Below are 17,098 nucleotides of genomic sequence, written 5' to 3' on the forward strand. Positions count from 1 at the left end.
TCTTTCAATTTATTATACTGTATTCGCTGCTCACGATGCAGTCTCTACATTGGGGAGACCAAACGCAGGTTGGGTGACTGCTTTGCGAAACACCTCCATTCAGTCGTGAGCATGATCCTGAGCTTCTGGTCGCCTGTCACTTTAATTCTCCACTCCAGTCCCCCTCTGATCTCTCCGTCTTCGGCCTCTTGCACTATTCCAGTGAAGCTCAATGTAAAGCTCGAAGGACAGCACCTCATCCTTTGTTTAGGCACTTTACATCCTTCTGGACTCAACATCGAGTTTAATAATTTCAGATAACCTCTGCCCCTATTTTTTTCTTTTTTTCCTCTCTTTCCCACAGCAGCTGTTGATAATTCTGCCATTTCCATATAAACCCTATATAGAAACATAGAAAATAGGTGCAGGAGCAGGCCATTCAGCCCTTCTAGCCTGCACCGCCATTCAATGAGTTCATGGCTGAACATGAAACTTCAGTACCCCCTTCCTGCTTTCTCGCCATAACCCTTGATCCCCCGAGTAGTAAGGACTTCATCTAACTCCCTTTTGAATATATTTAGTGAATTGGCCTCAACTACTTTCTGTGGTAGAGAATTCCACAGGTTCACCACTCTCTGGGTGAAGAAGTTTCTCCTCATCTCGGTCCTAAATGACTTACCCCTTATCCTCAGACTGTGACCCCTGGTTCTGGACTTCCCCAACATTGGGAACATTCTTCCTGCATCTAACCTGTCTAAACCCGTCAGAATTTTAAACGTTTCTATGAGGTCCCCTCTCATTCTTCTGAACTCCAGTGAATACAAGCCCAGTTGATCCAGTCTTTCTTGATAGGTCAGTCCCGCCATCCCGGGAATCAGTCTGGTGAATCTTCGCTGCACTCCCTCAATAGCAAGAATGTCCTTCCTCAAGTTAGGAGACCAAAACTGTACACAATACTCCAGGTGTGGCCTCACCAAGGCCCTGTACAACTGTAGCAACACCTCCCTGCCCATGTATTCAAATCCCCTCGCTATGAAGGCCAACATGCCATTTGCTTTCTTAACCGCCTGCTGTACCTGCATGCTAACCTTCAATGACTGATGTACCATGACACCCAGGTCTCGTTGCACCTTCCCTTTTCCTAATCTGTCACCATTCAGATAATAGTCTGACTCTCTGTTTTTACCACCAAAGTGGATAACCTCACATTTATCCACATTATACTTCATCTGCCATGCATTTGCCCACTCACCTAACCTATCCAAGTCACTCTGCAGCCTAATAGTATCCTCCTCGCAGCTCACACTGCCACCCAACTTAGTGTCATCCGCAAATTTGGAGATACTGCATTTAATGCCCTCGTCTAAATCATTAATGTACAATGTAAACAGCTGGGGCCCCAGCACAGAACCTTGCGGCACCCCACTAGTCACTGCCTGCCATTCTGAAAAGTACCCGTTTACTCCTACTCTTTGCTTCCTGTCTGACAACCAGTTCTCAATCCACGTCAGCACACTACCCCCAATCCCATGTGCTTTAACTTTGCACATTAATCTCTTGTGTGGGACCTTGTCGAAAGCCTTCTGAAAGTCCAAATATACCACATCAACTGGTTCTCCTTTGTCCACTTTACTGGAAACATCCTCAAAAAATACCAGAAGATTTGTCAAGCATGATTTCCCTTTCACAAATCCATGCTGACTTGGACCTATCATGTCACCATTTTCCAGATGCACTGCTGTGACATCCTTAATAATTGATTCCATCATTTTACCCACTACTGAGGTCAGGCTGACCGGTCTATAATTCCCTGTTTTCTCTCTCCCTCCTTTTTTAAAAAGTGGGGTTACATTGGCTACCCTCCACTCCATAGGAACTGATCCAGAGTCAATGGAATGTCAGAAAATGACTGTCAATGCATCCGCTATTTCCAAGGCCACCTCCTTAAGTACTCTGGGATGCAGTCCATCAGGCCCTGGGGATTTATCGGCCTTCAATCCCATCAATTTCCCCAACACAATTTCCCGACTAATAAAGATTTCCCTCAGTTCCCCCTCCTTACTAGACCCTGTGACCCCTTTTATATCCGGAAGGTTGTTTGTATCCTCCTTAGTGAATACCGAACCAAAGTACTTGTTCAATTGGTCTGCCATTTCTTTGTTCCCCGTTATGACTTCCCCTGATTCTGACTGCAGAGGACCTACGTTTGTCTTTACTAACCTTTTTCTCTTTACATACCTATAGAAACATTTGCAATCCACCTTAATGTTCCCTGCAAGCTTCTTCTCGTACTCCATTTTCCCTGCCCAAATCAAACCCTTTGTCCTCCTCTGCTGAGTTCTAAATTTCTCCCAGTCCCCAGGTTCGCTGCTATTTCTGGCCAATTTGTATGCCACTTCCTTGGCTTTAATACTATCCCTGATTTCCCTAGATAGCCACGGTTGAGCCACCTTCCTTTTTTTATTTTTACGCCAGACAGGAATGTACAATTGTTGTAATTCATCCATGCGGTCTCTAAATGTCTGCCATTGCCCATCCACAGTCAACCCCCTAAGTATCATTCGCCAATCTATCCTAGCCAATTCACGCCTCATACCTTCAAAGTTACCCTTCTTTAAGTTCTGGACCATGGTCTCTGAATTTACTGTTTCATTCTCCATCCTAATGCAGAATTCCACCATATTATGGTCACTCTTCCCCAAGGGGCCTCGCACAATGAGATTGCTAATTAATCCTCTCTCATTACACAACACCCAGTCTAAGATGGCCTCCCCCCTAGTTGGTTCCTCAACATATTGGTCTAGAAAACCATCCCTTATGCACTCCAGGAAATCCTCCTCCACCGTATTGCTTCCAGTTTGGCGAGCCCAATCTATGTGCATATTAAAGTCACCCATTATAACTGCTACACCTTTATTGCATGCACCCCTAATTTCCTGTTTGATGCCCTCCCCAACATCCCTATTACTGTTTGGAGGTCTGTACACAACTCCTACTAACGTTTTTTGCCCTTTGGTGTTCTGCAGCTCTACCCATATAGATTCCACATCATCCAAGCTAATGTCTTTCCTAACTATTGCATTAATCTCCTCTTTAACCAACAATGCTACCCCACCTCCTTTTCCTTTTATTCTATCCTTCCTGAATGTTGAATACCCCTGAATGTTGAGTTCCCAGCCCTGATCATCGTAGAGCCACGTCTCCGTAATCCCAATCACATCATATTTATTAACATCTATTTGCACAATTAATTCATCCACCTTATTGCGGATACTCCTTGCATTAAGACACAAAGCCTTCAGGCTTGTTTTTTTAACACCCTTTGTCCTTTTAGAATTTTGCTGTACAGTGGCCCTTTTTGTTCTTTGCCTTGGGTTTCTCCGCCCTCCACTTTTCCTCATCTCCTTTCTGTCTTTTGCTTTTGCCTCCTTTTTGTTTCCCTCTGTCTCTCTGCATTGGTTCCCATCCCCCTGCCATATTAGTTTAAATCCTCCCCAACAGCACGAGCAAACACTCCCCCTAGGACATTGGTTCCGGTCCTGCCCAGGTGCAGACCGTCCGGTTTGTACTGGTCCCACCTCCCCCAGAACCGGTCCCAATGCCCCAGGAATTTGAATCCCTCCCTGCTGCACCACTGCTCAAGCCACGTATTCATCTGCGCTATCCTGCGATTCCTACTCTGACTATCACGTGGCACTGGTAGCAATCCCGAGATTACTACTTTTGAGGTCCTACTTTTTAATTTAGCTCCTAGCTCCTTAAATTCGTTTCGTAGGACCTCATCCCTTTTTTTACCTATGTCGTTGGTACCAATGTGCACCACGACAACTGGCTGTTCTCCCTCCCATTTCAGAATGTCCTGCACCCGCTCCGAGACATCCTTGACCCTTGCACCAGGGAGGCAACATATCATCCTGGAGTCTCGGTCGCGGCCGCAGAAACACCTATCTATTCCCCTCACCATTGAATCCCCTATCACTATTGCTGTCCCACTCTTTTTCTTGCCCTCCTGTGCAGCAGAGCCAGCCACGGTCCCATGAACTTGGCTGCTGCTGCCCTCCCCTGATGAGTCATCCCCCTCAACAGTACTCAAAACAGTGTATCTGTTTTGCAGGGGGATGACCACAGGGGACCCCTGCACTACCTTCCTTGCACTACTCTTCCTGCTGGTCTTCCATTCACTAGCTGGCTGTGGACCCTTTCCCTGTGGTAAGACCAACTCACTACACGTGATACTCACGTCATTCTCAGCATCGTGGATGCTCCAGAGTGAATCCACCCTCAGCTCCAACTCCGCAACGCGGTCCGTCAGGAGCTGGAGGCGGATACACTTCCCGCACACGTAGTCGTCAGGGACACCGGAAGTGTCCCTGAGTTCCCACATGGTACAGGAGGAGCATAACACCCGACCGAGCTCTCCTGCCATGACTTAACCCTTAGATACACTTAAATTGGCAACAACAATGTTAAAAGTTACTGACTAATATAAGAAGAAAAAGAAAAACTACTCACCAATCACCAGCCAATCACTTACCCCCTAGGCTGTGACGTCACCTTTGTTTCTTTCTTTCTTTGCCTTCTCCCTGTAGCTGCACCGGTACGCCTCTCGCCGACCCCGGACTCGCGCTGCTCCGAGCTTCCGCCTCCTCGACTGACTGCTCGAACTGTTCGACTCCCGCTGGCCTTTATAGGCCTCTCGCCGACCCTAGAATAGACTTCTCTTTTGTTTCTTAACTTGTCCCATTACCATCTCCTTTTGCCTTGCACTATCATCCCTTTTGTCTCTTGATCTCTTCTGCTTTCCACCCTTTCAGAAACCTTCACTTTTGTTCTTTCCTCTCTTCCCCTCGTTCCCTGCCCCTATCCTTGCTTAAAAAACCTGTTACAGTTCCAACTTTTTGCAGTTCTGACGAAGGATCATCGGCCTGAAACGTTAACCCTGTTTCTCTCCACAGATGCTGCCTGACCTGCTGCGTATTTCCAGCATTTTCTGTTTTTTTTTCAGATTTCCAGCATCCGCAGTATTTTGCTTTAGTATCAGTTCGTGTTATGAGCACTTGGATTGTTGCTGGAGTATGCAGACTTTGCAACCTCAACATTCTTAATTTGCAGTCTATTTCATTCAGATTGTGAATCATTTTATTTGTTGAGATTAAGAAAGGATTAATTTATGTAGAATTATTATTGGTAACTTTTAATCAGGTGTACTTCTTACAGATAAGAACGACAAAACTGGAATTCTTGCAACAGTCGCTCTGGTGTATCTCTCCTTCTCGGTTGTGAATGCAGACTCGAAAGCAGTGACAACAACACTTACCACCAAATGGCCATCTACACCATTGTTATTGGAAGCAAGGTAAACCTATTGTTTTTCCATTTATCCATTACTGACTGAGTTTCCGATTCATTTGATGAATTTCTTTCAACCCAAACAGGAGTTTCTTGCTAGGCACAATAGGAACACCATATGGTTACCTGATCAATGAGTGTTTGGTGCTGATACAGGGGAACAATGTTCTTACAAAGAATTACATATAAATTACAAGATTTGTATGACACTCTCGCAGCTTTCACGATCATTTTCTGGTGATAGCCCACAAACCATTTGAATTCAGTTTCACAACTTGCCATGATGGGATTCATAAGGTGGCGGGGGTGGGGGGGAAAAGGAGGAAGTGTCTGCCTTTGTCGAGTTGCTGCAGAGTACGTTCTGAGGCAGCCAACAATGTTTTCATGGGGCTGGTTTCATTGGCTTGATTATTCTCAATGAGATTTTCCTCATTGAGTCACTGAGACAGAGTCACATTTGTCTTGAATTCTGAGCACCAGAAGTCACTACAGTTAATGTACGAAAGGAAATGGGCAGCTTGTGTTTCTTTCAGCAGACTGGAGAATTGACTGCTTTTTCCTTTTCTCCACTCTGGGAGTTCTGTGTTGCAATTTGCATTCTACGCCCAAAGTATTTATTATAAATTAATGATCGCTTTGTTGGGTACCCTTGTGGATAATGTCATTAAGTGCAGAATCTTCCCTCTAAACAGGTCGATAATAATGGATTGTTGCGATTTTAATGCAGCATCTCGATTACAGTCCAAAGTCTGTGCAAGAAAATAAAAACTTTTATTTATATAGCGCCTTTAACTAGTAAAACGTTCAACAGCGCTTCACAACAATTTTACAACACGTTAGATAGTGACCATTGAGGGAAAGAGGAAAACGCGTGAGAAGGAAGTGCAAAAAGAGGTTAAAGGAATACAAGAGGCACCAATGGGTTCTTCTAGCCATAGCAAGTTATTTTAGTTTGTGGTGAGATGTGATTGCTGGATAACTGACAGAAATATGAGTTAGATAAACACATCAGCAAGGTAATTTCTAATAACTTGTAAAATTTCTAATATCTATGAAATAATGACGTGACACTCTATTGTAGAAGTAAGTAAATTGGAGGTATTTTTTTTGTTTTCTCTTTGCAGTGAATTTTTGGCTGAAGAAAGCAAAGCTAAGTTCTGGGATTTTGTGGATGCTACTCAGGAAATTCATCCAGAGGATCATGAAGGTAGCGATGACTTCATTGCGGACTGATACCGTGAGGCGGGATTGACCATCACATTTCTCATTCATTTAAATCTCCACTTACAACCCTATAAAGCAACATTTGGGGTGGAGGTGGGGGAGAAACACAGGCCCCAAGTTTCCACACGCGGCAAAACAGGCGCCCCTCCGAGCTGGGCGCCTGTTTTTCGCGCCGAATACGGCGCCTGAAAAAAACCGCGCTATTTTCGAGCGCTTTGCAGCTCGATGTCAGCTTGGCGCGGCGCCCAGAGGGCGGACCCTACCACTCACGCCGATTTTGTAAGTAGGAGGGAGCGGGTACCATTTAAATGAGTTTTTTTCGTGCCGGCAACCATGCGCTTGCGCGTTGGAGCGTTCGCGCACGCGCAGTGTGAAGGAAACATTGGCACTCGGCCATTTTTGTAGTTCTTTGTAGCTGTTCAATTTTTAACATTTTTTAATAAAACCACATTGCCCTTCCATGATCAGCACTGAGGCTTCTTGTAGCAGTGAGAAGGCTGCAGGAAGCCTCAGAAGTTGAGGCAGCCGTTTCCCGACGGGCCCGACCGATGGCAGGGGGGCCTCCCCCCCCCCCCGCCTGCCGTCGGGAATGGTTGCCTCAACTTCTGAGGCTTCCTGCAGCCTCCTCCCTGCCTGCCCCCCCGCTGCGGTTGGTCGGGCCCTTACTGCCTCCCCCCCTCCCCCCTCCCCCCCTCCCCCCCCATGCCGTCGGGAACGGCTGCCTTCTCCCTGCCTCCCCCCCCCCGCTGCGGTCGGTCGGGCCCTTACTGCCTCCTTCCCCCCCCCCCCCCCCACCTGCCGTCGGGAAAGGCTGCCTTCTCCTTGCCTCCCCCCCCCACTGCGGTCGGTCGGGCCCTTACTGCCTCCCCCCACCTGCCATCGGGAACGGCTGCCTCAACTTGTGAGGCTTCCTGCAGCCTTCTCCCTGCCTGAAGCACTTTCACACAGGTAGGAACATGGTTTATTTAATCTTTTCTTTGCTTATAAATTTTTATTCAAGTTGGAATTATTTGTATAATATTTGTATAAGTATAACTAAGGATTTATTGTAGAAAGTAATGACTTCCCTCCCCCCCCCCCCCTCGTTCCGGACGCCTAATTTGTAACCTGCGCCTGATTTTTTAATGTGTAGACAAGGTTTTTTCAGGCCTACAAAAATCTTCACTTGCTCCATTCTAAGTTAGTTTGGAGTACGTTTTCACTGTGGAAACTTTCAAATCAGGCGGCAGTGGCCGGACACGCCCCCTTTTTGAAAAAAAAAATTCTGTTCAAAAGTGAAACTGTTCTAACTGACTTGAACTGCAGAAAACTTAAATGTGGAGAATTGCGATTTCTAAGATACTCCGTTCTCCACCAGTTGCTCCTAAAAAAAAAAAAAAAAAAAAAAATCAGGAGCAAATCATGTGGAAACTTGGGGCCATACTGTCCCGGTTAAGAATTTAATGGTATGTTGGTTTGGTGTTCCACCCTCAACTTTTCCAAAACTTTTTTTTTTGTCGGACATTGTTGGAAGATGATACCACAATTGGTGAGAGTGGGGGATAGATGACGAAACTTGTATTTCTTCAGAATAGCGTCAGGCTCTTGAAAGCATAGTGTGCCAGTGGTTTTTCTCCTGTTTGAACAACGCGATTTATTTAATTTTCTGTGGAGTTTGAACCACATAGAAAGAGTAACAAAGACCAGACCTAAGGTACTTTATCTAACATTCTTGTGGTTCACTGTGGAGTGTTAACCTAAGACTAGGCTGGTTGTTACATTCCTGACTAGATATGTGCCTGGAATTCGCTGCAATGGCGATATTGGTGGCAAACGCCATAAGGTAGACTGTGCTCCCCGATCCTCCAGTGGTGAATTCACGCCAAAATTTGCTGGAAAAATAATTAGAATACGTTGCAGCGAGTGTCGTAGTGGATCGAGAGCAACGTGGCCAAAGTCTGGTCTACCTTTAAGGTATGAGGATCTGACACCGAATGGAACATGCAGTTCTTCAACAGGTTCCCATTTCGGAGTAATGGCTCTGATCTGATAACGTGGGGATAGTGAATCTTTGAATCACCCATATGCCATCAAATTCTTAAAACTGTTATTAAAAAAATCAGTATCACAGTGACGGTACTTTACCTGGGTAGCTGATGGCCACTTTAAAGTCCCAACTGGTGAAGAGAAAATAGTTGTAAGTGGATGACATTTCAAATATTTGCCTCCTTCAGTGCGCACCAAGTCGTTTTACTTGGGCCTCTTCTGGTGCTTGCACCTCCCTTGTTTCAAATAACTTGTCCATAATTATTTTAGCAAATAAAAATAGTTTGTAGGTACAGAATACTCTTACCAAAAGATACACAATAGGAAAGTAAATATGTTATTTTTGGGCATGTTTATCATTTGAAGATAAACTACTAGCTACTCTTGTGGCTCAGCATGTTAATCCCGTGAGCAGCTCGTCCCAGATTTGACTACCAGTCTGTGCTGAATTCGCTGGCACAGCGATAAGGCTACTATAGTTGGATTTGGAGTCCTTGGCTTTTGAGAAGGGAAAAATGAGCCAAGATTGTCATTCACAATTGCTCTTCAGCGACTCCTATTGGAAATGCAAGTGTGGACTTTGGTTGAAGACATTGCCAGGCTTGTTGATCCTCAAATAGCATTTTGATATTGACTGACTAGGCTGTCACATCAACAGTGGCCACTTGAACAAGGAGGGTGACCAGCACCCATGAAATGTTACTCAGCAATGAGTAATGAGAAATCATGTTTGACAAATTTGCTGGAGTTCTTTGAGGATGTAACAAGCAGGGTGGATAAGGGGGAACCAGTGGATGTGGTGTATTTGGATTTCCAGAAGGCATTCGATAAGATGCCACATGAAAGGTTACTGCACAAGATAAAAGTTTATGGGGTTGGGGGTAATATATTAGCATGGATAGAGGTTGGCTAAATAACAGAAAACAGAGAGTCAGGATAAATGGGTCATTTTTTGGTTGGCAAACAGTAACTAATGGGGTGCCAGAGGGATCAGTGCTGGGGCCTCAACAATTTATAATCTATTTTAATGCCTTGGATGAAGGGATCGAGTATAATGTAACCAAGTTTGCTGATGATACAAAGCTGGGTGGGAAAGCAAATTGTGAGGAGGACACAAATAATCTGCAAAGGGATATAGACAGGCTAATTGAGTGGACAAAAATTTATAAGATGGAGTATAATGTGGGAAAATGTGAGGTTATCCACTTTGGCAGAAAAAATAGAAAAGCAAATTATAATTTAAGCGGAGAAAAATTGCAAAGTGCTGCAGTACAGAGGGACCTAGGGGTCTTGTGCATGAAACACAAAAAGTTAGTATGTAGGTACAGCAGGTAATCAGGAAGGCAAAAGGAATATTATTCTTTATTGCAAGGGGGATAGAGTATAAAAGCGGAGAAGTCCTGCTACAACTGTACAGGGTATTGATGAGGCCACACCTAGAGTACTGCAAACAGTTTTGGTCTCCGTATTTAAGGAAGGATATACTTGCATTGGAGGCTGTTCAGAGAAGGTTTACTAAGTTGATTCTACAGATGAGGGGATTGACTTATGAAGGTAGGTTGGGCCTATACTCTTTGGAGTTCAGAAGAATGAGAGGTGATCTTATCGAAACATATAAGATAATGAGGGGGCTCGACAAGGTGGATGCAGAGAGGATATTTCCACTCATAGGGGAAACTAAAACTAGGGGACATAAGTCTCAAAATAAGGAGTGGCCATTTAAAACAGAGATGAGGAAGAATTTCTTCTCTGAAGGTTGTAAATCTATGGAATTCTCTGCCCCAAAGAGCTGTGGAGGCTGGGTCATTGAATTTATTTAAGGCGGAGATAGACAGATTTTTGTGCAATAAGGGAATAAAGTGTTATGGGGAGCGGGCAGGGAAATGAGCTGAGTCCATGATCAGATCAGCCATGATCTTATTAAATGGCGGAGCCGGCTCGTGGGGCCAGGTGGCCTACTCCTGCTCCTATTTCTTATGTTCTTATGTAAAAACCTTCAGGAAAAGAAGGGGGGACATTTAGAGGGTGGAGGGGAGAAATGAAAGGATGCAACATTGTAATTATTTTGTTTTATGTGGCAGATACCGATATTTCAAACTACTATTATATACTGCAGAAAGCTGGTGAGTTTCTGACCCCTGTACAGGTCAACCTGCTGAAGTTTGCCTTGTCCCTACGGGCTTACTCTGCCACCGTTCAAATGTTTCAGCAGGTGAGTTGAGTGCATATGCATTTTGCAGAATTCAGTCCCACTGTTTTTATTTTTGATAATATGAATGATACCAACTCTTTTAATAGATTGCAGCAGAGGAGCCCCCTCCAGAAGACTGTTCTGCTTTTATAAATGTGCATGGAGAGAAAACCTGCAGTCCTGACAGGTTGGAGGTGCTTCTTCAGAGCGCTCTGGAGAGGTAAAAATAACACTGCAAGAATGAAAATGATAAGTTCGGAAGCATTTCTGAAATTGTAAAATGTAGTGGAATTCAAAGTACGTTATTAACTTGGAAATTTTGTAATTTAGTCATGAGTGGGCTTGAGCTCATCGGGCTTACAATTGTAATAGTACTCTTGTCTGGGCTGCGGAACTTGGGCTTCAGATGGATAAATCTCAATTACTGGTGCTCCTATTATCTGCATTCCTGATTATCAACTAATGACCAAACCATGTGCAAGATTTGGTTTCATTGCACACTCCGCTGACATTAATCTTTCCCTGTCAAATCCCAAGAAAGATTAAATTACTTTTGCTATTTGTATTGTACACTTTATCCCTGTGCTTATAGAGTATTATTATACCATCTGGGGACTCTTGTTTATCTGGCAATTTGCACCAAGGGCAGTCCCTTTATTATAATGGCCAATGGATGTTCCAGTGTACTTTGGATTTTAATTATTTGAGCTTCAGCTATAGAAAAGCTGAACCAGTTTATGAACCATCAAATTTAGATTCTGATTTGCACCTAAAAACTAAAATTAATGTCCTTGCCCTTTAGCGCAGAACTGGATTGTTGATGCTCCATATTGCAAAGCGGAGCATAGTTCATTGGTAGAATTGTCAAACTTAACTTCGGGATGAAATTTAACCAGTGGACATATTTTAGTGTTTTTTTTAATAAGTGTTTGCTTCCTCTTTGTATAAATATATCTTTTTATCCATAGTTGCCCTTGTTGTCCCACATATTTGTTTGGCCCAAGTTAACATATGCTTCTTTTAAGCATTATCGCTCACATGACTACCAAGGACCAATCCCCATCCCAATACCCCACTACTGCTTCAACTCTCAGCATGCAGCCAAGCCCCACCCTCCCTGCTTCTTTCAAGCAATAGCTGCAGCCCCTGGCCTCCTGCTATCGAGGCCAGGATCCCCAATTCCTCATAGCCTAGGCCCAGGCTGCTGCCTCCTCACCCTCGCCTCACTCCTAAACCAGCCTCAGCTTTTCCTCACTGCCTTGCACAAGTTCAACAAGTAGTCACATGCCCACTCTTCCCATTTCCAGAGCAAAACAAGATACTTTCAGAGGTTTGGTCCTTAATCTGCTTCTGGGTCTCTGATGTTACTGTTACTGTTTGTGAGTAATGGCGCAGAAGATCAACCAGCAGTCTTTTCATATCTGAATATTAATAAGACTGAAAAAAAATGTTATGCCCTGATTTGCCAGTTGTTGCTGGAGCAGTGTGCACAGTATTGGATAGTTTCTTGTGTGTTAAGTATTTAGTTTCACTGGTGTTAAGTATAAATATTGGACTGTGAAAGTAGCATCCATAGATCATTGTTTGGGAATATGGAAAGAAGTTTTGTAATGGTTTCATATTTTTAATTTTTATGTTGATATTTACCAACAGTACTTTTAAGGATTACATTTCAAAACAACTGTCAGGTCCCAGGTAGTGCTTCCATCGCATCCTTTTACAATAGCCATTCAAGCACACTTGGACATCTGCTGTGCTAGCTAAGAAAGATTGCATGACAAAACAATACACAGTCCTTAACTGACTTCAAATTATGTAAAAAAACTAGGAATTAAACATTATCTTATAAGGAGACATTCTGTGCTAATAAATAAAAACTATTTTCCATTAGATATTTACTTGAATGTCAAAATGTAAGATGAGTTACTAAATTTCCAGCTTGTCTTTTCATTTGATTGGACTTCGTTGCAGCTTAATCTTTATATTCGCCCCAGTTAGTTATATGGACAAATGCACCAGTGATACAGACCAGAACAGTCCCAGGCTCTCCCTTGTCTGAGTTGAGTTAGCCATTCCCTGCTAGGGCATCCTTGAGGGGTAGTACAACTGGGATCAGCATCCCTGAATTAGGAAGGGGAAAAATGATCTAGAGTTCTAGCACTTGATTATTAAACAGTGACTCTTGTTGGAAGAGCACGTGTGGTAAGAACATGATTGGGCTCATCGAGACAGCTGCCTTGAGTGAATAGGCGACCCACATTTGCTGTCTCAAACTTGCGCTTGAATAATGGCTTCTAGGAGTAGCAGTGGAAATTGTGACCACCAACAGAGCTCTATCCCAGGATGAGATACTGCCTTCAGGACAGGAGAGCTTAAGGGAAGAATGTTGGAGGGAATTTTTTTAAAGTATTTTGTGAATTGCATTTTATAAATCTTCAATTTGGGACCGAAGATTTTAGTTTATTAATTATAGTCAAAACAAAATAAAATACTGCCTTCAGGACAGGAGAGCTTAAGGGAAGAATGTTGGAAGGAATTTTTTTAAAGTATTTTGTGAATTGCATTTTATAAATCTTCAATTTGGGACCGAAGATTTTAGTTTATTAATTATAGTCAAAACAAAATAAAATACTTTAATGGTTCCCACTATAGAAAGACTCATTTTGAAATTTTAAGTAAAATTTACCAATTGAGCAATGTCTTCAAGGAGGCCTATTCAATACAATTTTATGTGAAACTTAACGGCAGTTTTTAGTTCTGATTTCTATCTTTTATTGTTAGACCCAAGCCGTACTTATTTAAAGGGGATCACATTGAGGCACCCTTAAGAACTGAACTTCCGGTGGTGATTCTGTATGGTGAGATTGGTACCAAAGAATTTTCGAGGTTCCACAAGCTGCTTCGTTCCAAATCGGATGTCAGAAGTGTCAACTACGTACTCCGGCATTATGTTGCTGTAAGTAAAACAAACTGCCCTGTGATGTTCCGAAGTTGCACATGTAGTAATATTCATTTCCTGTTGATTACTTTTCAGGAACCACATTTTTTCCTGCCAGTTCTCTTATTTTCCCCTCTGCAAGGCATTGTAACCTTGCTGGTATATGATTCTACAGGTCACTCTCTGGTTCTTTGCCTAAGTGGCCATTTTCATATGGAAGCCATGATGCAGGAATGCTGACTCCAATTCTAGCCCCATTGGCATAGGTTTCTGGGACTGCTTGCTGTTCAAGCTGTTCTGGTTGGTTTTATTCCAGCTCACTTTCTTGCAGCAGCAGCACACAGTGACATTACAGGTTTCAGACAATGTGCTCGAAGAGAATGGGGATTAAAAGGAGTAGTGATTGCATGAGTATTTGCTAAGTTTGCAATGTTGCATTCAGCTTTGTGGCGTGGAAGCAGGAATTTTGAGGCAGTTGGAGGGAGTCCCAAGGAATGGAGCACTGAAGTAAGATGTTCACCTTTATATATGAAGTCATAGGAATACATTTTGAATAATTGAGTTACTGCATTGTTGCCAAATATTTCAACAACAACAACTTGTATTTATATAATGCCTTTAATGTAGTGAAATGTCCCAAGGCACTTCACAGGAGTATTATGAGACAGAAAATTTGACATCGAGCTGCATAAGGGGAAATTAGGGCCGGTGACCAAAAGCTTGGTCAAAGAGGTAGGTTTTAAGGAGGGTCTTGAAACATAGAAACATAGAAAATAGGTGCAGGAGTAGGCCATTCGGCCCTTCGAGACTGCACCGCCATTCAATGAGTTCATGGCTGAACATGCGACTTAAGTACCCCATTCCTGTTTTCTCGCCATACCCTTTGATCCCCCTAGTAGTAAGGACTACATCTAACTCCTTTTTGAATATATTTAGTGAATTGGCCTCAACAACTTTCTGTGGTAGAGAATTCCACAGATTCACCACTCTCTGGGTGAAGAAGTTTCTCCTCATCTCGGTCCTAAATGGCTTACCCCTTATCCTTAGACTGTGACCCCTGGTTCTGGACTTCCCCAACATTGGGAACATTCTTCCTGCATCTAACCTGTCTAAACCCGTCAGAATTTTACACGTTTCTATGAGATCCCCTCTCATTCTTCTGAACTTCAGTGAATACAAGCCCAGTTGCTCCAGTCTTTCTTGATATGTCAGTCCCGCCATCCCGGGAATCAGTCTGGTGAACCTTCGCTGCACTCCCTCAATAGCAAGAATGTCCTTCCTCAAGTTAGGAGACCAAAACTGTACACAATACTCCAGGTGTGGCCTCACCAAGGCCCTGTACAACTCCAGTAACACCTCCCTTCCCCCGTACTCAAATCCCCTCTCTATGAAGGCCAACATGCCATTTGCTTTCTTAACCACCTGCTGTACCTGCATGCCAACCTTCAATGACTGATGTACCATGACACCCAGGTCTCATTGCACCTCCCCTTTTCCTAATCTGTCACCATTCAGATAATAGTCTGTCTCTCTGTTTTTACCACCAAAGTGGATAACCTCACATTTATCCACATTATACTTCATCTGCCATGCATTTGCCCACTCACCTAACCTATCCAAGTCACTCTGCAGCCTCATAGCATCCTCCTCGCAGCTCATACTGCCACCTAACTTAGTGTCATCCGCAAATTTGGAGATACTACATTTAATGCCCTCGTCTAAATCATTAATGTACAATGTAAACAGCTGGGGCCCCAGCACAGAACCTTGCGGTACCCCACTAGTCACTGCCTGCCATTCTGAAAAGTACCCATTTACTTCTACTCTTTGCTTCCTGTCTGCCATTCAGTTCTCAATCCACGTCAGCACACTACCCCCAATCCCATGTGCTTTAACTTTGCACATTAATCTCTTGTGTGGGACCTTGTCGAAAGCCTTCTCAAAGTCCAAATACACCACATCAACTGGTTCTCCCTTGTCCACTCTACTGGAAACATCTTCAAAAAATTCCAGAAGATTTGTCAAGCATGATGGGTGTTGAGTCCTTAACTCTTAAACATAATCACACGAGGCACGTACTGCAGACACAGCCACTCTGTGACCTTCACCTTTATTACCTGGACCAAGTAGTGCTGGCCCTGCGAGGGACCTCCCCTTATATACCTGAATCTCCAGGTAAGGAGTGTATCCCACAAGTACACCCCCTGTGGTCAAGGTGTGCATTTCTAGTAATTATGTATAGTATGTAGTGGTTACATGAGGGTTACAATTGTATAAGGGTTACAGTAGTATGCTGGTTACATACATGACATCACCTCCCCCCCCCCCCTTACGTCTTTTTGACTCAAAGGTTAAGTCTATCAGGTGGTCGACGCTCTCTCATGGAGCGCCGCAGTTGAGGCTCTGGTGGCTGAGCCTTGGCATGCGTTTCTGTCACCTGAGATGATTCCGGCCTGTCCGGGCTGGCCGCAGGGACTGTGCATGCTGGTGATTGTCCTTGTTGCTCGTCTACTGGCATTGGTGTGGTTGACATCTCATGCTCTTCTTCATGTTCATCGGTGTCTATGCTGAACCTTTTCTTTACTTGGTCCAAGTGTTTGCGGCATATCTGCCCATTATTGAGTCTGACCACTATGACCCTATTTCCCTTTTTACCAATTACGGTGCCCTCCAGCCACTTGGGTCCCAATGCATTGTTAAGTACAAATACCGGATCATCCATTTCTATACACCTCTCACTTGAGTTACGATCGTGGCACTCGGTTTGGGACTGGTTCTTGCCCTCAACAATGTCTGCCAGGGTTGGGTGGATGAGGGACAGCCGCGTTTTGAACGTACGTTTCATGAGGGGAACTCCCGTCAGCGAGTGCGGCTGGGAGCTATAGGCCAGCAGGAGGCACGATAGGCGGTACTGCAGAGAGGGTCCTTGGATGTGGAGCATGCCTTGCTTTATGACGTGGACTGCATGTTCTGCCTGGCCACTGGAAGCCGGCTTGAATGGCGCCGTCCGGACATGTTTGATGCCATTACCCGACATAAACTCCTGGAATTCATGGCTGGCGAAACATGGGCCATTGTCGCTGACCAGAATGTCCGGTAAGCTGTGGGTCGCGAAAATCGTGCGCAGGCTCTCCACGGTGATGGCTGTCGTGCACGAATTTAATATGATGCACTCGATCCATTTCGAGTATGCATCGACAATTATCAAGAACATTTTTCCCATGAACGGGCCTGCATAGTCCACGTGAATGCGTGACCAAGGCTTGGTGGGCCAGGGCCATGGGCTGAGCGGGATCTCCCTGGGGAGGGGGACGTTGCCTAGTTGGGCACACGTCGTGCACTTGCGAACCCAGTGTTCCAGGTCTGAGTCAATCCTCGGCCACCATACATGT

The 17,098-nt window shown here is 44.3% G+C and overlaps 1 protein-coding gene across 2 annotated transcripts in view; it reads left to right on the forward strand.

The window, feature by feature from the left end:
* uggt1 (UDP-glucose glycoprotein glucosyltransferase 1) overlaps window positions 1-17,098 on the forward strand; it is a 188,177-nt gene that overhangs the window by 9,258 nt on the left and 161,821 nt on the right. For both annotated transcript variants that reach the window (XM_070883358.1, XM_070883359.1), the window contains exons 2-6: window positions 5,197-5,335; window positions 6,453-6,535; window positions 10,659-10,789; window positions 10,876-10,988; window positions 13,550-13,724. In XM_070883358.1, the coding sequence (XP_070739459.1) occupies window positions 5,197-5,335; window positions 6,453-6,535; window positions 10,659-10,789; window positions 10,876-10,988; window positions 13,550-13,724 (641 nt within the window). The remainder of the gene's footprint in view (window positions 1-5,196; window positions 5,336-6,452; window positions 6,536-10,658; window positions 10,790-10,875; window positions 10,989-13,549; window positions 13,725-17,098) is intronic.

Source organism: Pristiophorus japonicus, chromosome 6, assembly GCF_044704955.1.
Source record: "Pristiophorus japonicus isolate sPriJap1 chromosome 6, sPriJap1.hap1, whole genome shotgun sequence".
Taxonomy (NCBI): domain Eukaryota; kingdom Metazoa; phylum Chordata; class Chondrichthyes; family Pristiophoridae; genus Pristiophorus; species Pristiophorus japonicus.